Source organism: Pangasianodon hypophthalmus, chromosome 28 (assembly GCF_027358585.1).
Source record: "Pangasianodon hypophthalmus isolate fPanHyp1 chromosome 28, fPanHyp1.pri, whole genome shotgun sequence".
NCBI classification, from domain to species: Eukaryota; Metazoa; Chordata; class Actinopteri; order Siluriformes; family Pangasiidae; genus Pangasianodon; species Pangasianodon hypophthalmus.
The window spans coordinates 10109323-10133333 of NC_069737.1; the positions used below are offsets into that span (position 1 = coordinate 10109323).

Here is a 24011-nt window from a genome sequence, read left to right on the forward strand (position 1 = left end):
GAACTATGCTATTTGTATACCTTTTGCAAGGTAGCTGGGACCAGGAAATCATTAAAATGTATGTTGCATTTTCTATGTCTATTATACAAGTTGTAGAAATACCTACTGGATACATCGAATTTTGCAATTAAACAGTCTTGTTCCATTCAAATAGCCAATAAAAACAGGACAGTAGTCCTGGCATTATATGATGAAGAAGCATCAAGTCAGGTTTACAGAAATGTACATACAAATTGGATATAATTATTACTATACTCATGTTTCTTGTGGGGCCCTAACTAAAAAGTGAATATGAAATAAATGCAGAAACGTTACCCTTATCCAGAAAAACCATATGCCCATATTACGAATGCCTGCCATGGAGGTGAACACAAAGTACATCGTGATAACGGTGATCAACACATAGTCTAGAGGAAAAACCTGAAAAAGACAAAAGAAATGATCTGTCTCAGATATTCTCTAATGCAACAAACTAACCATATAATACCAATAAACACAGCTGTTTCCAGGCAGCAATGTTTGTGTACAATACTCCCTCATTAGTACAGTAAGCTCCAGAATTCTTACAATGAGCAACAAATACTATACAAAATGTATATAAAAATAGATAAAATGTATATTGTTTTGTAGTAAAGTAGTGAATTTTTTCCTGTTAAACACTATATAATTGCCTGCACTATCACTATTAATATTTTTCAATAAGTTGTCAATGCCATCAATCTTCACAAGAGACCTGGATCCCTAGCCAGGTATAAACACAAAGAGCTAAAATTTGTACCACCAAAAAGGTAAATGCGAAAAAGTACAAAGTAATAGGCTAAATAGTACGTACAGCATATCTAACTGGAAATTAAGAGACTAGACATAAATGGCCTATTTTTATGCACCTATATTCTGAAGCAATGCATTACCATGCCACAGTTCTTATAATTTTTACAGCATCTGTAAATACAGCAAATTCACTGACGAAATTGGGTTATATGGTTTGTTTGAATTTCATGTTAAAATGACCTAATTAGCATCTTTGGTACCATTTTGATTCTCCAAAACTTCATGGCTAATGATGCACATTTTTGATAATCTGAAATACATGCTGACATCTATCGCCTTTAGTGCAGATAAATATTAACCGTTTATACCACTATTTATGTTATATGAAATTAAAATTTAAATCAAGTTTCTGAACAATTTCATGTAATAATTTAATACTATATTCCACAAACATGGCAACTAATCATTGTGCCACATGTTAGAGATTACAAGGATTAGGCTCTAAATGGATTCTGTGGTGAAACATACAGTCAAGTCCAAAAGTATTTGGACAGTGACAAAATTTTCATAAATTTGCCTCCGTACACCACCACAATAGATCTGAAATGAAGCGGTCAAGATGTGATTGAAGTGTAGACTTTTAGCTTTAATTCAAAGGGTTCAGCGAAAACATTGCATTAACTGTTTAGGAATTACAGCCATTTGTTTACATAGTCCCTCCATTTTCACAGGCTCAAAAGTTATTGACTGCCTGAAATCTGGAACCCATGGATATCACCAAATGCTGAGTTTCCTCCCTTGAGATGTTTTGCCAGGCCTTTACTGCAGCTGCCTTTAGTTTCTGCTTGTTTGTGGGTCTTTCTGCCTTCAGGTTTATTTTCAGTAAGTGAAAAGCATGCTCAATTTGGTTGAGGTCAGGTGACTGACTCGGCCATTTCAGAACATTCCATTTCTTTGCCTTAAGAAGCTCTTGGGTTGCTTTCGCGATACATTTTGGGTCATTATCCATCTGTACTGTGAAGCGCTGTCCTTTTTGCAAATTTGACTGAATCTGAGCATATAGTATAGTTCTATACACTTCAGAATTCATCCTGCTACTTCTATCAGCAGTCACATCTATAAACACCAGTGACCCAGATCCACTGGCAGTCATACATGTCCATGTCATAACACTGCCTCCACATGTCTGACAGATGATGTGCTATGCTTTGGATCATGAGACTTTTTTTTTTTTTTTTTTTTAAGCAATGTCTAATCTGGTCTTTCTGTTCTTGAGTGTTACCAGTGGTTTGCATCTTGAGCTAAACGGGCTATATTTACATTCATGAAGGAGTCCTGATTGTAGACTTTGACAATGACACGCCTACCTGCTCCAGAGTGTTCTTGACTTTGGCTAGATGTTGAGAAGGGGTTTTTCTTCACTGAGGAAAGAAATGATCTGCAATCATCCAATTTAGTTGTCTTTCATGGCCTTCCAGGCTTTTTGGTGTTGCTAAACCTGCCAGTGCATTCCTTCTTTTCAAGAATGCACCAAATTGTTGATTTGGCCACTCCTAAAGTTTCTGCTATCTCTCTGATGGGTCTGTTTTGTTTTTTCAGCCTAATGATGGCCTCATTCACTTGCATCGACACCTCTTTAGACCGCATATGGAGAGTTCCCATGAACAGCTACCAAATACAAATTCAACACTTGGAATCAACTCTAGACCTTTTATATCCTTAATTTGTCATGGAATCACGAGGAAACAGACCACACAACTGCTCATCAGTCAAGTGTCCAATTACTTTTGTGCCTGTGAAAATGGAGGGACTATGTAAAAAAAAAAAAAAAAAAAAAAAGGCTGTAATACCTAAATGGTTTTTGTTAAACCCCTTGAACTAAAGCTGAATTTCTACAATTCAATCACATCTTGATTGCTTCATTTCAAATCCATTGTGGTGGTGTACAGAGGCAAAATTACAAAAATTGTGTCACTGTCCAAATACTTATGGACCTGACTGTAGTTATTACTAATTCAGTGCACTGCAGGTACTCTTATTTCATGATTTAGGAGAAAACAGTGACCTTCATCAGGTCTGCATCACAAACCAGAGTGGGCAGTCTGCATACTAACCCTTATATTTTATACTAAATTCAATGATTCCAAACTGTAATGTTCTATTTAAAGTGATTATTAAATAATACTTGTAAAATCAACTTTACTTGAACTGTTTCCTTACTCAGTGGCTGGATACACAGCCATGACCCGATTCTAAAACATCAGCATGTCAAATGTTCACTTCACAAAAGCAGGATATTTCTATATGATAAATGGTCAAGTACTTCCACTGATCCAGAATTAGATACTATTGTGTTTCTTATGATTCACTGTTAGTATTGTGTATATAGTGGACAACTTAGCTAATAACTAATCAAGTATCCCCTCACCGGTTGCAATGCCAGCAGCAGCTCATTTAAGGGGTTTGTTAGGTTTGTTCCAAAGATTATAAGGCCAGTGCTCATTCCAGATGAATACAGGGCTTTGTCCAGACTGCAATAATATAAGCACAAAACATTTCACCTTTAATTTAAAGGCTACAATGTAAGACTAAACAAAATTCTACTTGAGAATAAATAACTGGAGCAGGCCATTGTTTTCCATGGGTACATGTAAAAAAAATAAATAAATAAAAAAATTCAGGTATTAAATTCAGTTAAGGATCTTATAGGTGCAGAAATTAGTATGCTCCACTGATCAACCTTTATTAACCCCATGTCTTTTAGTCTGCAAACCTGCTAAATACAGACAATTATTTTGGGGTGAGCAGGTGAGCCTATCGTGGAGCTTGTAATATTAGCTTAAGATGAGAGTGCTTACTTGGAGATGAACAGGGATATGAAGAAGAGGAGTGCCACCAGGATGAATACAACTCCAAGGAAAATCTGAGGGCAATGGCAAGAAAAGACTTTCAATTCCAGTTTTCATTTATTAATGCTCAACCATATAGCCAGGCCACTCTGGAGCAACCCAGGTGTTAGCTTTGCAGGGAAACGCAGATAGGTCCATCACCCTGCCTTTAAATGGCCTCTAGTATGACGTACAAAAACAAGGAAGAAAAGTTACAGCATGTGCACAGAGCATAAATTTTAAAATAACCATGCAGGGAAGGACATTCATAAAGACTGACTGTATGAGGTAAAGAAAGGATACACACACAAAGAAAGAAACTGAAAGATTGACATGATACACAGAGACAGAACAGTAAATCAGAAATAGAGGTCAGCTGAGTTATGGTATACACACACACATATATACATACATACATATACACATAATTATTAGGCAAGCCAGTATTATGATCTGATTATTTTTTCTATGCATATTATCCAACTATTAACCATATAAACCTGAATGCAAACTGGGTATAATTATTTTCAGGTGAAGTTTAATTGTTTAATGAGGGAGCGTGTGGCTTAAAATGATTAACGCCCTATCTAAGGTGTGCACAATTATTAGGCAGCTTCTCTACCTCACGAAAATGGGACAAAAAGAGATTTAACTGAGACTGAAAAGTCAAGAATTGTAAAATTCCTATCAGAGGGATGCAGCACACTGCAGACTGCAAAACTATTGAAGCGTGACCACCAGACAACCAAACGCTGGTTATGAATACTCAACAGGGTCGCAAAAAATGTGTGGAGAAGAAAAGGTGCAAGTTGACTGCAAAAGACTTAAGAAGAATAAAACATGAGGTTACCAGGAACCGGTTAGCCTCCAGTGCCAGCATATTTCAGAATTGCAACCTGCCAGGAGTGTATAGAAATACAAGGGTGTGAAGTGCTCAGAGACAAGGCTACGGTAAGGTAGGCTGAAACACAACGACTGAATAAGACTCACAAGTTGAAGCATCATGACTGGGCCAAGAAATACCTGAAGACTGAATTCTCAAAGGTTTCATGGACAGATGAAATGAGAGTTACTCTAGATAGACCAGATGGGTGGGCCTGTGGGTGGATCACTAATGAACACAGAGTAGTAGTTTGAGCAAGGTAGAGTAGTACTGGTGTGGGCTTGGATCATTAATTATGAGCTAGTTGGACCTTTTCGGGTTAAAGATGGACTGAAAATCAACTCCCAAACCTACACTCAGTTACTAGAAGGCACTTTCTTCAAGCAGTGGTATGGGAAGAAGTCAGCAACATTCAAGAAGGCCATGATCTTTATGCAGGTCAATGCTCCATCACATACAAGGTACACCACTTCTTGCCTAGCCAGAAAAGGCGTCAAAGGCATCAAGATGATAGAATGATGACTTGGTCCCTTTCCTCACCTGACTTAAATCCTATTGAGAACTTCTGGGCTATTCTCAAGCGTGACATTTACAGTGAGGAAAGACAATCCACCTCTTTGAACAGCTTTTGGGAGCCTGTGGTGGCAGTGTCAGCTAAAATTGATCATGAACAGATCAAGAAACTGACAGACACATTGGATGGAAGGCTCATGGAAGTTATTGAAAAGAAGGGTGGCTACATTCATCACTAAATAGTGCTGAAAGGCCAAAATTGTTTTATGTTATGTTAGTTATTTGTTAAATAATACTTTATACGAATAAACAACTAAGTCAAAAAAAATATTTGAAATTTAGTTGCCTAATATTTGTGCTCACTAAAAGTTGCCTTATAACTGTGCAGGTTAATAATTTCCCCTAAAAAGACAAATTTAATTCTTTCTTTGTTAAACATTCTATTTCTATTCTATTTACCTGGGGAAGCGATGGCACCAGCATGCACTATGGGAAGAAGGCAAACTGGCAGAGGCAGTGTGATGCTCTTTGCAATGTTCTGCTGGGAAACTTTGGGTCCTGGCATTCATGTGGATGCTATTTTGACACATACCACCTACCTAAACATTGTTGCAGACCAGGTACACCCCTTCATGGCAACGGTATTCCCTAATGGAAGTGACCTCTTTCAGCAGGATGATGAGCCCTGCCACACTGCAAAAATTGTTCAGGAATGGTTTGAGGAACATGACAAACAGTTCAAGGTGTTGACTTGGCCTCCAAATTCCCCAGATCTCAATCCAATCGAACAGCTGTAGGGTGTGCTGGCCATCAAGCCTGATCCATGGAGGCCCCACCTCGCAACTTACAGGACTTAAAGGATCTGCTGTTAACGTCTTTGTGCCAGATACCACGGCACACCTTCAGGGATCTAGTGAAGTCCATGCCTCGACGGGTCAGGGCTGTTTTGGCAGCAAAAGGGGGACCAACACAATATTAGGCAGGTGGTCATAATGTTATGGCTGATCGGTATATATACACACACTGATCAGCCATAATATTAAAACCACCTGCCCAATATTGAGCAGATCCATCAAGACCTGTAAGTTGCGAGGTGGGGCCTCCATGGATCGGACTTGTTTGTCCAGCACATCCCACAGCCAAGGCAAAACCTTTGTCATGTTCCTCAAACCATTCCTGAACAGGGCACATTATCATTCTGAAAGAGGCCACTACCATTAGGGAATACCGATGCCATGAAGGAGTGTACTTGGTCTGCAACAATGTTTAGGAAGGTGGTACGTGTCAAAGTGAAATCCACATGAATGCCAGGACCCAAGGTTTCCCAGCAGAACATTACCAAGAGCATCACACTGCCTCCGCAGGTTTGCCTTCTCTCCCATAGCGCAGCCTGGTGCCATCGCCTCCCCAGGTAAGTGACGCACATGCACCTGGCCATCCACATGATGTTTAAAAAAAAAAAAAAAAAAAAATGTGATTCATCAGACCAGGCCGCCTTCTTACATTGCTCCATGGTCCACTTCTGATGCTCACATGTCCATTGTAGGTGCTTTCGGCAGTGGACAGAGGTCAGTATAGGCAGTGTGACCGGTCTGAGGCTACACAGCCCCATATGCAAGCTGCGATGCACTGTGTGTACTGACACCTTTCTATCATAGCCAGCATTAACTTTTTCAGCAATTTGTGCTATCGCAGCTCTTCTGTGGGGTCGGGACAGATGGGCTAACCTTCGTTCTCCACACACATCAGTGAGCTTTGGTAGCCCATGACCCTGTTGCCAGTTAAACAGTTGTCCTTCATTGGACCACTTTTGGCAGGTACTAACCACTGCATACCGGGAACACCCCACAAAGCCTGCCGTTTTGGAGATTCTCTGACCCAGTCATCTAGCCATCACGCTTGCCCATTTTTCCTGCTTCAAACACATCAACTTTGAGAAATAGATGTTCACTTGCTGCCTAATATATCCCACCCCTTCACAGGTGCCATTGTAATGAGATAATCAATGTTATTCTCCCGTCAGTGCTTTTAATGGTATGGCTGATATATATATACCGAAAAAATTTTATATATACACCAAACAATTTTCTAAAGCAAGAGCATAAGGCTTGAGACATGGCATCTCAATTAAGCCATCATGTCTAAAGGAACATTGCCTCAATGCCACCATGACAATTAATTAGAATTCACACTTCCCCCTTTCACACATCAGCAGAGGATCAGGTACACTTAAAGGAACACTAAGAAAAGAACAAAAAACTGTTTGCAAACCTTAAAGGGATGGAGGACCCTGCTCACTTTAGTGCAGCAGTTCCTATCGGCATTTTCGAGGTGATGGCCCCGGCGACGCAGCATCAAAAGCTTAGCCTCCAGCTCCTGCAGATTCCTCCTGTCTCTCAAAGAGAGTGGCCTTCCATCTTCACACTGCACACAGATAAAGAGGTTAAAGTCTGCCACCTCAGTTACAATCACAAGTGGTTTTATTCATGCCAGTATTGCATCCACGCACCTTGGCTTTGAGCTTCTCTATCTGTTGTTCAACCTCCCCCATGTCTTCTGTGTTCTCCAGGCGTTCGTAGAGGACACTGCGAGTACCTTTAATCAGGTTCAGGGGTAGCACGGACATGCCGTACGCCTGGCCAAGAGAGTGTTGAAAAGCAATTACACACTACTTATGGGCATGACGGAAAGCCTGCACAATCCCAAGCTTCTCTTCAGTCCAACACAAAGCTGCACCATGGACATTTCTGGCCATGCAGAAAACCTAATAATGGATATTTTAAAAAGCACAGCTTTTTTATAATGGAGAGCTTTATGTTGTATAAAGTGGTACAGCATACAAAAATATGTGTATATGTGGTATGTGTATAAGTATATGGTATGTTAGCAGAATTACAAAGTGTGAGACAGTGAGGAAAACCATAACAGAAAAAGAGCAAGCAAGACAAACTGATTAGTGTGTATATCTTTACTTGTATGAGTGCAGCCCCATTTTAACAACGATTTTGTGTACAGATTCTAACTCTATCTCTGAAAACAATTGGCAGCTAAATTTTGCTCCCATGTGTCAGCAATCAAACTGGGGAGAAGGGAAAAAAGCAAGCACACTTTTCACAGTCACTGGACAAAGAATGGAAAGGAAAATAAGGAAAAACTGACCTAACAAAATGAAAGGCAGGACAAACTAAATGAAAGGCTCAAAAGGTTCAGGTATATAAATGCCTTAAATCAGATGTTATTTATCAACCTAGTGAGCATCAATAGGCAGTTCAACCACAAATGAAGACTCACTGTCTGTATAGAAGACCCTTGGGTCAGGAGTCTGCAAGAAGCCAGCATATTAGATTTATGAACTTAAATTAAAATAGGGAACCAACTTCAATATTCCTGCACTGAAAATCAATAATAGTAGAGACATAAGAAGACTGAGGTGTGTGTATACACACACGCACACAACACACACACACACACACACATACATACACACACACCTTTTATGTCCTTATCTCCCCAGCTATCATGAGGCTCTTAAATCCAGAGTGTGTGACGCACACCCTCTTACTCCTCCACCCTATTTCTTATTTCACCTTTATTTTTTTAATTAAAAAAAAAGAGGCTAGGTGTGTTATGTGCCGACTGCAAAAGCAGACCAAAGAAGATATACTTGTCATAATACATATAAATATCCAAAATGAATTATTCTTATCTTTTGTAAATGAAATTGTTCTTGATCTTGATTAACGGTAGGCAGTGCCCATACTTATATCATATAGTTAATGGACTATCCATTTTGAAATCATTTTGAACTGGATAGGTGAGACATAGATGCCAGAGGCTACATGCTAGCATTTGGTATAATTAAATTAATGTGTTTTTTCAGCACATCTCATTAAGTCTAATTGTCATCTTTATGTCAAGAAGGTGGGCACTTTGAATGGGGTGTTCCATAAGGCCAAGGCAAGAAGGTAAGTGATTCATCCACCACAACAGTATGTAGACTATGGGCTCACTGCATGCATGTAAGGAGCAGTAATGCAGCTACAAATTACACTCACAATGTCTCTGACATTAGCATTAAATTTATTAAAGCTGTAGCTCATCACAAACTGTGCTTGGGGCCACCTACTAAAGGCACCCTGCATGAGGAGCAAATTGAGGTTTAAAAGCAGCAGTGAAATGATGGAATTATCAACCAGAGACATCAAAATAAATATGTTAATAAATTCTTATGAAGAGTTTCCCAGAGTGTTTTGATGTATGTGTTTGTGACATACAGTCAGGTCCATAAATATTTAGACACTGACAAAGTTACTGTTATTTTAGCTGTCTACCACAGTATATTGAAATTAAATAGTCAGTATGAGCTCAGTGTGCAGACTTTCAGCTTTAATTTGAGGGTATTTACATCCAAATCAGGTGAACAAATTACAGCACTTTTAATATATGGTCCTCCCTTTTTTTAAGGGACCAGAAGTAATTAGACAAACTATCACAAAATAAATTGTCAAATTAAATTTGTATTTAATATAAATAATGTCATTTCCTGCTTGTTCTTGGGGCGTTTGTCTTCAGCAATTGAAATGCAGATCAACTGGATTCAGGTCACGTGATTGAACATTCCACTTCTTAAAAAAAAGTGTTTGGGTTGCTTTCAAAGTATGCTGTGGGTCATTGTCTATCTGCAATATTAAGCACCGTCCAATGAGTTTTTAAGTATTTGGCAGTATCTGAGCATAAAATATAGCCCTATACACTTCAGATTTCATCATGCTGCTTTTGTCAGCAGTCACATCAACAATAAATACAAGGGAACCAGTTCCATTGGCAGCCATACATGCTTATGCCATAAGATGTAACTGGATCAGGAGCAGTTCTTTCCCATCTCTATTCTCTTCTCTTTCCATAATTCTGGTACAATTTGATCTTTGTTTCATCGATTCTTACAATGTTGTTCTAGGATGTTTTGGAGAACTCTAACCTGGTCTTTCTGTTTTTGAGGCAATGGTTTACATCTTGTGGTAAACCCACTGTATTTACTCTGGTGAAGACTTCGACACAGATATGCCTACCTTCCTGGAGGCTGTTCTTGGTCTTGCCATTTGTTGTGAAGGGGTTTTTCTTCACCAGGGTAAGAATTCTGTGAACTTCAAGGGTGAACTTTTTTGCTATGTTTGCTACCTTTTTGCCCTCATTGTGCTTAAATCCTTATGTACTTTTTTTTATATCCATTATATGGATTTGTGCAGGTCAACATCCGTTTCTGTCTTATTTTGAAAGTTATTTGGTTTTCCTAAGGTAATAGATGAAAAAAATTTATTTTATATGTGGGTAACCTCATATTTATACTCCATGGAAAAAGGACATGGATAAAGGCAAGTAAGGAGTTGAGAGCCAATTAAAAATATTAATGTTTTTTTCAAGAATGAGATCTTATTCACTTTTATGCAAAATACTGCTTAGGGTGTCAATGTTTTGTCAATATATTTTGAGACAAAAATACTATTATTTAAAAAAAGGTTATTCTAATGAGAATGATTTGTATCACAAAGATAAGTAATTTCTCCTATTGTTTGAAATAAAATTTGTAGTTTGCAATTATTTTTATAAAAAAAAAAATTTAAAGGTGGCAATAATTCTGGAGGGTAATGCTGGAGGGTTAAAAACAGAAGGGGAATGTGAGACAAGTTGAAGGGGGAAAGCCCACGATTCTGAAGTGGTGCCTAAGATACAATTAATTGATTTCTCCCCATCAATATGCTGTTTACAAGAGAATTATTAAACTTTGAGAAATGGATTAATTTAAAATTCTAAGAACTGTTGTTTTTTTTTAAATTGTGATGTAACACACTAGCAAAAAGTTTAGAGGATATATAATTTGTACTTAATGTGTGCCTGATGTGTGCAGAAATACAGTCTTTATTACAGGACTTTGCAGATGGTACAAAAGCATTTACGTAAGTTGAGCACGTCACAATTGTGATCAGCTCTACAAGTGTAAACGTTTTTAAAAGCTCTTTACTTTCAGCTACAACAATGTTATACAGAGTTTACCTTTCAGCCAGGTGTTTGAATCAAGAGCAAGTGGCCACATTGTCACAAAGTTAGATGATAAATTAACCACGCTTGGACAAGTATGAAACTCCATATGGAGCCCATTACTTAAGATTCCATTAGGTCGATCACAGATAACAACACATCACCCAGTGTGATAAATCATCTGTCACAGGTATGACATGAATAGGACAGGATTGCTAATGATGCATGAGTGGAAGAGTAGTGTTTTCATCAAGGAAAATACAAAGATCTTAGAGTGAAAGTAAAGGCAGTGACAATGATAAAGTCCCACAAACCGAGGGCTGCCACGGCCTTCTTATTTTATGCATTCCTTCGTGATCACCCCAGTCCTCAGCACACATATCCAAGGCTGTTTGCAGTCATTTTAAATGTTCTTATGTATTTCAGTAATATTGGCACATATGTCCTTGAGAGAAAAAAAAAAGATTTATAGTAATTTGTGCCCTTCCTCTTGCAGGGTACAGAGTCAAGCCATCCTTCCAATTCAAGTCACGCAGTAGACTCCTCTGAGATGCTTCATACAAATCCACCCACGCCCTTTAATTTTTAACACTTTAAAAGGTGCAGACAGTATTTTAGACATGCAGAGAGTCTTTAACATTTCTGTGTGCAAATCAGCATTGTATTGGCTCAGAAGAACTCTTCAGAATCGGCATTGTATTGGCTCAACAAACTTACTGTGTATGTGATCACTGCCACCATGCCAATCAAAGTCAGGGAGCTGATGGAGAAAGACAGCGCCACCACACCATCTGTGTGTGTTTGGGAGATAGATAGTGAGAGAGACAAAGTAAGGGAAATGTATTAGTGAACATGTAGTCTATATTAGGTTCAGGTTCTAGTACTGTACCAGTTATTCAGTGTGCTGTGTCCCCATATGCACATACAGTCAGGTCCATAAGTATTTGGACAGTAACACAATTTTGGTGTTAAAAATGGTGAATTTTAAATTGTTCGGAGATGGCCTTATAACTCTTCCCAGATTGATGAGCATCAACAATTGCTTCTCTGAGGTCACGTTTGATGTCTTTTCTTCTTGGCATGATGTAGACACACACCTGATTGCTCCAGAACACCAAACTGCAGAACATTTTACTTTTATAGAGGTAGTAACACTTCTTGATGATTAATTAATCTTTCATTCGTAGCATTTCATTAGTACCAGTTGGCTGCTAACTGCTCTCTTCAAGATTATAGAAGTGGGTGTACTTATCTCAGAATTTACACAAAATGGTGTGAAAAACAAAAAAAAAAATCCAGTGAGTGGCAGTTCTGTAGGCAGAAACACCTTGTTAATGAGAGAGATCAGAGGAGAATGGCCAGCCTTGCTCGAGCTAACAGGAAGACTAGGGTAACTCACATAACCACTCTTTACAACTGTAGTGAGCAGAAAATCACCTCCAAAAGCATGGAGCCATCCTGACTTGTGTCAACAGAGATTGTCTTCTTGGCACACATTGGGCCCCTTAATACCAACTGAGCATCTGACTGCCACAGCCTAAGTATTGGTGCTGACCACGTACATCCCTTTATGGCCACAATTTACGCATCTTATAATGGCTACTTTCAGCGCAAAATTGCATCACTTTACATGTTACAAGGCGTAAGTCATCTCAAACTGGTTCCAGAAACATGACAATGAGTTCAGTCTACTGCAGTTCAGTGGCCTGCCCAGTCACCTCCCCATACTTCAGTGGCCTCCCCAGTCACCAGCACTGAATCAAATAGAGAACCATTGGGTAGTGGGTACAGCATGAATATGCAGCTTACAGATCTGTGTAAGCGTCTCTGTGTGTGTGTGTGTGTGTGTGTGTGTGTGTGTAAATGACACCAAGAGCCATTCTATTTATGGACCATTCACGACAGGAAGAGTCCATATATTTGCTGCTCCTGCTTAAGACTTTGCAGGGTTAGCTACAGTATACTGTGTCTGGTATTGGAGGAGGATCCCAAGGTTGCATGCCACAGGCTGAGCACTAGGCTTGGGCAATATAAGAATTTAATCATCTCTACAGAATTTTATGGTTCCACAAAACCCACTGACCTTTACTCAAATTATATTATATAACCACAGCTGCCCTGCAATAGGAGTATGTGTTATCACACATAAATATGCCAACAGTCTTTTCAAAAAAAAAAAAAAAAAAAAAAAAAAAAAAAGGGGTGGGGATGAACCAAACAACATATCAATCTGGAACTCTGCACATAATAACTGACACCTGGAAACCCTGCCCCTTCCCCCATCTCACATGCTCTCAGCTGTCAAGGTAAAGGGCATCATTAATCAAGAGTTCATTAATATAAAATAAAATCTTTGATGTTCAACTTAGCTAACATTATTCAAGTATAGTGTACAGTTAACATCAGATAAATATAGAATAAACTTAAAGAGAAAAAAAGAACAAAACAATGTTAATAGAGATAATAGTTTAAAAGCAATTAAATATGCTAATTTTTTTTTTTTTTTTTTTTTTGCTCTCTTGTGCTGGTAAATGCTCAGATGTGTTCAAACACTTTAAGCAACAGATGAACAGTGGAAAATGTTGGCTGTGTCAATATTAGACAACCTGTTTGTAAAGGGATTACATCAAAATTTACTTTCTCCACTTTACTGCAGAATCACCTAAAAATTCACCATCCTGCTTTCTTGATTGCTACTGCCGGCAAGCAGTTCCCGATTGCGCAGCTGGTAATATTATTACACGCTTCCCTCCTTCAGAAATGATAGAAATGTTAGTTTTCCTGTCTTCTTTAGGCTATGGATTATGGACAATTAAATCTTTCATTGTGATTTTTTAAATGGTCAAGTGGGGAAAACTCAACATTGCACGAGCCTACTGAGCACACAGAGGAAGTGGCTCTTATCTCAATGCGCTTGCAGCCCCTGGGGCCTGTCTGTGCCAAGGAGCCAGATGCCACTGGGGAATGTTTATTAAGTAAGCTCTTAACTGTTCCACTCTGCCATACAAGCAGGTTATGATAGCCTTGTGTGGATAAACACCAATACATCAATCCCAGCCACTGGAATACCTCAGCACTGTAAAGAGTTCAGAACAGTGTATAGGGAGTGGTGAGGAGGACTGCTTTAAACTTCTGGATATATACTCTGGAAAGTGAATTTTACTGTGCATGTCATAGTTTTTGTTTCTAGTCCAGGCTCAGATTGTATATAAAAAAGGTCTCTACATTAATGATAGTAGATAGGTGAAAATTAAGGGAATTAGTGTTGCTGGATGGTTGGAGTCTCATGCTCTTCTCTGGATGGGCCTCAGCAGAAGGAAAAATACAGACAGTAAAAGAAATTGGCAGATTTGGCAAAAGAGTGTAGATTTTGAGCTCCAGCAGTACAATTAATTGGAGACAATTCCCACTTTGATCCTTCGATATGATAAGATCTCAAGCCCTCCCCTTCATAGGAGTGCTCACAAGCTTTACACAAATCCTGCATGGTAATGGAAATGTCCCTCTCAAAAGAGAGAATAGCAGAGTAGACATGCTGTAGAAAGTTAGTTTAACTAAAATAGTTGCTTAATTCTAAATCATCAACAAAGTGGTAGAGAATTGGGGCACTCCACTGACCCACAGCCGTCAGGCTGACGACAGGGGTTAGTTGCCCATAGTAACAAATAATTAGCAATGTTACAAATCCTGGTAGAGTTACTCAGTGAAGTCACTGGATTAGACTGGCATTTCACCTCAGGAATTGATGGTCCAAAGTCACCATCCTGGCTAAAAAGAAAGAGTGTGGACCTCTCCAAAAGAGCTCAACCAAAGAAATATAGCACACACACGCAGTTCAATATATCCCTACTTAGTGACAACAAATGGAGGGGGCAAGGAATTCCATGTACACAAGAGTGTGATGCTGAGGGGGATAAAAGCTGTACAGTGTAGTGACACAGCAAGCAGACCAGAAGCTTTGCGTTCTCTTGCAGATGCTATAATACATGGCATATTAGAGTGGTGCGTCTATGACAAATGTCAGTATTTCCCAAATACTAATGGTATTGAAGGGATTGTTCGGACAGCCATCTGTAAAAATGCATACACACAACACCTATTTCTCAATCTCTTGGGAATATTCATGAATCCAAACAAATGCACTTATATGATTAATATTTGTGGACAAACAAAACATAGCAGGATCAAGGCACCAGAATTTGCCTGAGAGGACTGCTGACACTAACATCAACAGCAGGGACAGCTTTCTCAACTTGCTGACAGAGGGTCCAGGCATCACAATGGGACTTGCTGACATTGATTAAGCTAAATGTCACTGCTGCCAACACAACGTGTCACCTCTGCCATTTTCCTCATCCTGACAGCACTCGCTTTTTCAGTCAGGCCTGACAGCAAAAACACTATGTGAGTAGAGCTGTTGTAGTAGAGGTTTACAGGATACTGCAGCTAAAATCTCTGTGGTTTCCCTAAGTATGCATCAGGCTGAATAGGCTCTTTGACACACTATGAAATAGTCTCTTTATGGTAATTTTAATAGATAAAATTGTGCTTACTGCTGCTGTCCAGCTCCTTGAACAGGTATTGCAGCTTGTCCCATTGGGTAGAGTTCTGCTTAGGTGGAGGCAGCAATGGTGCAAAGGCCCTGTGACAAGATCAGCAACAATTCAGTCATCAGTAATTCTGCCATTTAAATTGCAACTAATCAACATGCTCCTGCTGGAAATTAACAATATCACTTTAATCATATTTAATGAAATATTTTAAGGTAGTTGAAAATATATGCAATATACAAGTTGCCAGTTTATTTACTTTATTAGGTACAGTGGATATAAAACATCTACATGCCCCTATTCAAATTACACCTTTTTATGATATAAAAAAAAATGAAACGAAGATCTTTTTCCACCTTTAATGTGATATAGCAACCATCAAAATCTAAGTGAAAAACACACAGAAATGTTTGAGGGGGGAAAAGGATAAGAAAAAACTTACAATAAACTGATTGCATGTGTGTGCACATCCCTTAACTAATACTTTGTTAAAGTACCTTTTGCTTGCAATACAGCACTCAGTCTTTACGGCAATTGTATTTCACTCTTCCTTGCAAAAAATGCAGATCTAGGATTTCAGATCACACTGCAAGGGGATCTCTTGTGCACAGCCCTCTTCAAGTCATTCCAAACCAGGAAAATGTCAAGAAAATCCTAAAGAAACAGCTGAACTTTATTTGGGTTTAATCAGAATCACTTCATTGATGAGAGGTGTATGATTACTTTTGAATCATGTGATTGGTTAGTTCTGAGGATAGTCACATGCCTCATTACAAAAGGATAATATAAAAGCATTTATTTGTTTTTCACTTTCTATTTGTTTTTTTGCTGGTTGAAATATCACATAAAAGATGGAAAAAAGATCTGACATGATTCATCTTGGTTTTATTTTTTACATCACAAAAACATGCAATTTTAACAGGGGTGTGTAGCGTTTTTATCCACTGTACATCAGTAACACAAAAGTATGGAAAAGATCACGCCACCACTTGAGTGATCTAACCTTATCTCAGACCAGTCAAGCTACACAACACAACAATAACCATATTAACCCGGTACTAAGCTTATATGATTATGCGAAATATACCACCATCCTATTGTGTCCCCTTGTTATCGCTAATTGACAACAGTATCACTCATGGCTCGTGGTGTAGGCTGTAGCAACACTGACTCAGAGGGAAAAGAAGGGGAGAGGCCAGAAGTAGGTAACGTGTCATTTACATATACTCACAGAAGCTGGTTACAAGTTGGCTGTAGATGCTAGTCACTAGCATTAGCATTTAGTCCATTTTTAAATTAATTACCCAATAACAAGGTCAGTAATGCTTGCAAAACTGAAGTTGGAACTGTAAAAACCCAGCAAGTTATTTGCTGTAACTAAGTTCCGTTACCAAATTGAGCTTTATAAAACTGTAAAATTATACATTTGAGCTTTATTTATTTTTATTTATAAAAAATTTTCATGGTTTGTGCAGAACAGCAGCCAAGATACTTATAAAAATCTTGTAAAGTGAAGTAGCCCTAAGTGGTTTCATTTTCTTAATTGAAGTTCCTGGTCACGTGTAGCAAGCGAAGATATTCCATGTGTGGAAGGCGAGCCCAGCTTTATCTGTTTGTCAAGTACGGACAAGGGAAGCTAATGTGCATCAGAGAAAGATGTTTTGTTCCCCTATTCCGAAGTCAGATAACAAAGGCTATTAAGGTTTTAAAGGTCTAAAAAATAGGCTAAAAGGAAACACATATTACAAAGGTACCACTTTTTCTGACTTCTTCTGACATTTAAATCATCCAACTGGATAGCCATTGCGACATATGGAAACTATCATCAGTTACTACTGTGAATTACTGTACAGCACCTATTGTACTATTGTCTCAAGCCTAACTGGTCCTCAAAAAGTAACTAACAAGCACTAAAATCTGACATTTCAAAACTTTTCATAAAGAAACACATCAGGAGAACATCAACCCCCAAACAGATGCCAAAGTCTTTCAAACAACAAAGTCACAGGCAGACATTAAGCTGGTGGATCTTGCGAGACATGGACTTACCCAATCAAAAGAAGTGCAGCACAAATTGTGACAAATGCAACTGTGTACTTCACTGCATTTTTTGCTTGCTGTAAAGAAAGAAGCAATTTATTTGCATTCAGTTGAAATAATATTATATATTTGGGAATTTATCAAGTTTGAAATGATTGGAATGGAACTGCACATGAACATATTTTTACTGGCAATTTAAAATTTTTAGCTAGATGAGCTAACAAACTGAACTGCTAACAAAAGAAGCTAAGCTAAGAAAGGCTTTGGTGACTACATGGCTGAACTAAAGCAGCTCTGTGGCAGGGCTGAAGTGACTACAGGGAAGGGTTAAACAAGGGTTACATGAACGCTGCTAGCTAGCTAGGTTAACTAACTTGGTGCTAGCTGATTGAGCTATGCTAACAAAGTCTATAAAAATCATTGTGTCATGAATTTTCTTGGTGTCTTGCATGTGAATGTAAGATATAGATGTTATAAAAATGGGGTGAATTATACACTCACCATCCACTTTATTAGGATCACCTGTACATCTGGACATTCATGCAGTTATCTATTCAGCCAATCATGTGGCAACAGCGCAATGCAAAAAAAACATGCAGATATAGGTGAAAAGCTTCAGGTAATGTTCACATCAAACGAATGAAGAAAAAGTGTGACTTTGAGCGTGGCCTCGAGGTTGGTACCAGATGGGTTGGTATGAGTATTTCTGAAACAGCTGAGCTCCTGGGATTTTCACTCACAACAGCCTCATGGTTTACACAGAATTGTGCAAGAAACAAAAAACACTGAGCAGGCGACAGTTCTGTGGGTGGAAATGCCTTGCTGATAAGAGAGGTCAGAAGAACATGGTCAGATTGATTCAAGCTGCCAGGGAGTCTATAGTAACTAAAATAATCACTCTTTACAACTGTGCTGAGCAGAAAAGCATCTCAGCATGCAAAAAACATCGAACCTTAAGGTGGATGGGCTACAACAGCAGAAGACCACATTGAGTTCCAATCTTGTTAGCCAGGAACAGAAATCTTCAGGTAATGTACACATCAAACATCATGGGCACAGACTCAACAAAACTGGACAGTTAAAGATTGGGGGGGAAAAAATCACCTGTTTTTTTTCTGTCTTAGCTGTCCAGTTTCAGTGAGTCTGTGCCCATGACAACCCCAGATTTTTATTCTTGGCTAACAGTAGCGGAACCCGATGTGGTCTTCTGCTGTTGTAGGATATCTTCCTCAAGGTTTGACGTGTTGTGCATTCTGAGATGCTTTTCTGCTCACCACAGTTCTAAAGTGTTTATTTGTGTTACTTCCTTATTTCCTGTCAATTCAAACCAGTCTAGTCATTCTCCTCTGATCTCTCTCATCAACAAGGTGTTTCAGCTTGCAGACCCTCCACTCACAGGATGTTTTTTGTTTTTTTGCACCATTCTGTATAAACTCTAGAGACCGTCGTGTGTGAAAATCCCAGGAGATCAGCAGTTTCTGAAATACTCAAACCAGCCTATCTGGTACGAACATCCTTGCCACAGTTAAAGTCACAGAGATCACACTTTTTCTTCATTCTGAAGTTTGATGTGAACATTAACTGAAGCTCTTGACCTGTAACTGCACGATTTTTTTTTTTTTTTTTTTTTTTTTTTTGCATTGAGCTGCTGCCACATGATTGACTGATTAGAGAACTACAGGAATGTCCAGATCTTCCTAATAAAGTGGATGGTGAGTGTAGAACACATTTTTATAGGTACACCTGTGTTCAAGCCTACTTTACAAGCAGAAGGTTGCTAATGTGGATGAATTGGCCCTTCTTCCTTGCATCCCTCCATCTTTACATTATTAAATTCTTGCCTCTTCAGACAGCTGAAGCTTACAGTATAGAAAATCTATCTATTTTTTCCTTTATACATGTCATGCCTCCTATGGTCTAGCTCCTGTTGCTTTACTGAGTGTCGTTGGAGTCATTGAGGGATCAACCCTAGAAAGATGCTGTCTCATAGTGAATATACTTGCAGGTAGAAGACAGAGATGTGTAATTTTGGTTACTCTCACAGATTCAATTCTTGACAAAAAATGATCACCAGCAGGTCTTTGGCTGTGTGACAGAGCCTGCCTTAACTCTCTCACTCAAAATGCATTTAAATGAAAGGTAATTGAACATTGCAATGAAGTGTAAAATAATTGAAAAGTTAAAACCTCACTGAAGTGCTACAACTGGCAGCATTTTTGTAAACCTGCTACAAAGAAAGCAGCTTTGTGCACTCTGAGCTTATTTCATTGAGCAAATAATCTTTATTTGATTGTACACAGTGAGAAGGGTTCATAATAATCTGAATGATACAATTACAAACTCATGATGAGAAAGCAAAGAGTCATGAGTTGTGGCAGTGTGAACTGAAGCCTGACATGCACAATAAAGATATATGATGGCTCCACTTCTGGAAGGATTAAATGTTTGTTGTCTGGCACTGAACTTTAATTGATGTTAACACATTTAAAGGAGTTTTACTCGACACTCAATGCTAAAGTATACTAACTCCGGGTTCTGTGCATTGCCGTCAGAAAAACAGCATAAACCTTTAGAACAGTATGAAAGTAAAACTGAAAAATAACCAGCTGTAAAACCATCAAAACCCATGGTCTGATGTGCAGTTTTGTGACGTTATATTTTAAGGTAAATACAGCATTTGTCTGTTAATTATTTCTGGTTTCTTTTGGTTTTTCATTTGTACAATAAATTATAATAATAAAAAAAAACATTTCTTTTGTTTAAACTCAGGAACGATCAAAATAAGAGAAAACCATGCTTTTATTATATATTTCAATTCCTAAATGATTACTTTTAATATCTATTTTATATAATAAATAGCATTTTTTCAGTTGTACAAGGACAGTCCATTCAGTCCAAGAAGGAGAGAACAGATCCTGTCAGTTGAGGCAGTAATCTTACCGAGCACTTGCTGATGTTATCATCTTTCTCTTCATAGTAGAAGTAAACAAATGGAATCCAGAAGAAGACACAGAAGAGGATGATGGAGTACAGAGCTGTTAAAAAATTCAAAATTCAAAGTCACTCATCTCTGGTGGGTATGAACTTAGTGGTTAATGGCTTCTTTAAAGTGAGTCTCAACAACACAGGCACAAAAGCAGAACACCAGCAGTTATAATAACCATTAACTCTGCTACAATGTTTAGCCTGGAAGGTTCATTAATAATGCTGAATGTATATAGAAGTCCAGATACAAGGTTCTCCACTCAAGTCATTTGACAACTGAATATGCCATATTTGCACCATCAAAAAATAGAAAGCCAACTAACAACACCACTATTACATTAAAACAAAGGACTCATTCCATGCCTAGCCTTTGTTAACGCTTTCCCGAGGCTACTCTTGGGCCTTAGTTTATCAGATTTATGGTTGAGGGTCTTTGGTCTTGGCCGAATGCCTAAATCAGTAGGTTTGCCAGGGTTCCTCTTGGGCTGAGAAGGTTCATGTTCTGGTCAGTGATGTCGTAATGTTTGCCCTATTGTTCACAGGATAGCTGAAATCAGGCAGGCCATAATTAACTTGGCTCCTCAGGGTCTGGTTAGTGGGGGTCCATTGTTTTATGGTTCCTGTGGCAAACTAAGTGGAGTTCTTGTGCAACGTTTGGTCCAGGTTAATGTGGTTTTGTTGCTGCCTGTTCACTTACTCTTGCCTGCTGGATGTATGTACTAAAACGTTCAAAAGCAAAAATTCCTGCAAAAAAAACTGATTAAAGCCAAACCAATCATTACACACTAATCCAATGCCATCTTGTATGTCTAGTCAACAGTCATTGTCTTTCACCCCTGGACTAAATAAAGATTACTTTAAAAAATGTACTGGACAAAAGCAGCAGCAGAAAATATAGGCTATGAAATACCACTGTTATGTCACTACTTCTGTAAAAGGTCTACATTAAAAATTTTTGTAAAATATTTACCCACAGGAGGAAAGCATCCTCTAACGGGCTAAATGCTAATACTACATGGAATTACAGATTCATGGATAGTAAATTATCCGCAGATGCAGGAAACATTCTAAAGCCAATGAATAGTTCTTACGAGGATAGGCTCAATAAAATAACTTAAGGAAGGATATAAATTACAAAGACATGCTTGGATGCACAAATGGATTCAGCAGCATAATTTAAGAAGGCAACTGGACTCTCCCATATAGGTGGATGACATCATGACTTTTAGAAGAGATGAAATTGCATTTTGATTGCCTTTCCAAATATGCCATGAATACTGTCACGTTACATAGAAGTTGTGGTTTTATTTTACAAGCTGTTTAATTTGCTGTTCAAGGTGGAATTTTACTGACCAGTGGGAGTGCCCCACTGTTTAATTTGGCAGTGCTGTCCAGTGGCTAAATACACTTAGCAGCCACTTTTTAGGAACACTTTTACACCTGCATATTCATGCAACTATCCAAACAGCCCATAACATGGCAGAAGCGCAACGCATAAAATCATGCAGATACAGGTCAAGACGCTTCAGTTCTGATAATCAAACATCAGAATAGGGGAAAAAAAAAAAAAAAAAAAAGTGATCTCAGTGACATTGACTGTGGCATGGTTGCTGATACCAAGTGGGCTGGTTTCAGTCTTTTTTGAAACTGCTGAGCTCCTGGGATTTTCACAAACAGCAATCTATAGAATTTATACAGAATGGTGCAAAAAAACATCCACTGAACAGCAGATTTGTCTACAGTAGCTTAAATAACCACTCTTTACAATGGGGGTGAACAGAAAAGCATCTCAAAATTCATAACGTGTCATGTCTTTTTTCATTTAAGCCATACTGTGCATATTAGATATTAAGATTTTAACCTGAATAGGTAAAAACAGGCACAGATTTTGCTGGTGCACTAGATCAGCTGAAGTTAACCTGCTAGATATAATGACATTATAAAGACCTATACTAATGAGTTAAAAAAGAAATCAACATTTTCAAGACCCTAATTTTCAAAATTTTCACCCCCTTAGTAATTATTCCTCTTTTTCTGTGTTGCAAAATCAAACTTAAGTATATTAGAATGGGATTCTTTTTTCTTCTCGAATTGAAGTGACTCTCTACATAAATAAAATGTAATGAAGTATTGAAATGTCCTCAGAATTATTTAAAGATAAAAAATTAAATAAAATCTAAACACTCCCCAGAGTCAATACTTACTGCATTGTCCTTTGCAGCAATTATACCTTTGAGCTGTCTTTGATGTGGCTCTATGAGCTTTGCACATTTTGGTTTTGGCACTTTCTCCCAATCCTCAATGCAAATTTTCTCAAACTCTCCCAAATTAGATGCTGAACATTGGTGGACAGCAATTTTCAGGTCATGCCTCATTTTCTTCATTTGTATACAACACATTTGGCCTTCGAAAGCAAATTGAGTGCAGGCTCTTATTTACAGCACCATGAAATAGCCCTGCACTGCCGTCATTGTAGTTAAAGACACTGAACATTCAAGGAACAATCACAACAATTTTAGTTACATTTTTATAGTGCCATAAAAGTCATTTTAATTTAGTAATAATTTAAATGGGGTGAGTTCTGGATAGGCAAGGTTTGAAAATGGATGCACTTCCAGCCAATGAATAGAGTGATTATCTGTATCAAAAGACTGATATCCCAAATCGGCACAGAAAACTGCAGGAAGGTATTAGGCTAAATTCACTAAGCTGCAACACACTCTCATAGCTCAAGAGAGACCTGTACGCCTACAGACACTGACAGTCCCATCACTCCAAGCTGCCTATACCCACACACCTCATAAATAGTTCCTAGCACCACAAGGAAGTTCTCTGTTCACTTTTAGGCAGTGTACATGGTAGCATTAATCATAACAGCAGGAATACTGATGTAATAGAGGATTAGACTGAACTGTGTTGCTACAGATCTTACATGTCTCTCTAATCTGATCAAATGCACCTAACCAGGGAGGGATTTTTAGTTTTTTAAAAATCTTTTTAGCCCCTCTTCTTTAGTCCGGAGAACGCGGCGTCCATGATTCCCAAAAAGAACTTCAAATTTGGACTTGTCTGACCACAGAACAGTTTTCCACTTTGCCTTAGTCCATTTTAAATGAGCTTTGGCCCAGAGAAGACGGTGGAGTTTCTGGATCATGTTCATATATGGCTTCCTCTTTGCATGGTACAGCTTTAATCTGAATTTGTGGATGGCACTGCAAACTGTGTTTAATGACAATGATTTTTTGAAGTGTTCTTGAGCCCATGCAGTGATATCTATTACAGAAGCATGCCTGTTTTTGATGCAGTGGCATCTGAGGGCCTGAAGATCACAGGCATCCAATATTG

At 38.4% G+C, this 24011-nt stretch overlaps 1 protein-coding gene across 1 annotated transcript in view; it reads right to left on the reverse strand.

Moving 5' to 3' along the window:
* The window catches only part of lmbrd1 (LMBR1 domain containing 1), a 60352-nt gene that overhangs the window by 23120 nt on the left and 13221 nt on the right, over positions 1-24011 (reverse strand). The window contains exons 4-12 of the mRNA XM_053230884.1: positions 20622-20716; positions 17691-17758; positions 15645-15733; positions 11809-11882; positions 7565-7690; positions 7327-7479; positions 3630-3694; positions 3200-3302; positions 316-420 (exon numbers count right to left, since the gene is read on the reverse strand). Coding sequence (XP_053086859.1) covers positions 316-420; positions 3200-3302; positions 3630-3694; positions 7327-7479; positions 7565-7690; positions 11809-11882; positions 15645-15733; positions 17691-17758; positions 20622-20716 — 878 coding nt within the window. The remainder of the gene's footprint in view (positions 1-315; positions 421-3199; positions 3303-3629; positions 3695-7326; positions 7480-7564; positions 7691-11808; positions 11883-15644; positions 15734-17690; positions 17759-20621; positions 20717-24011) is intronic.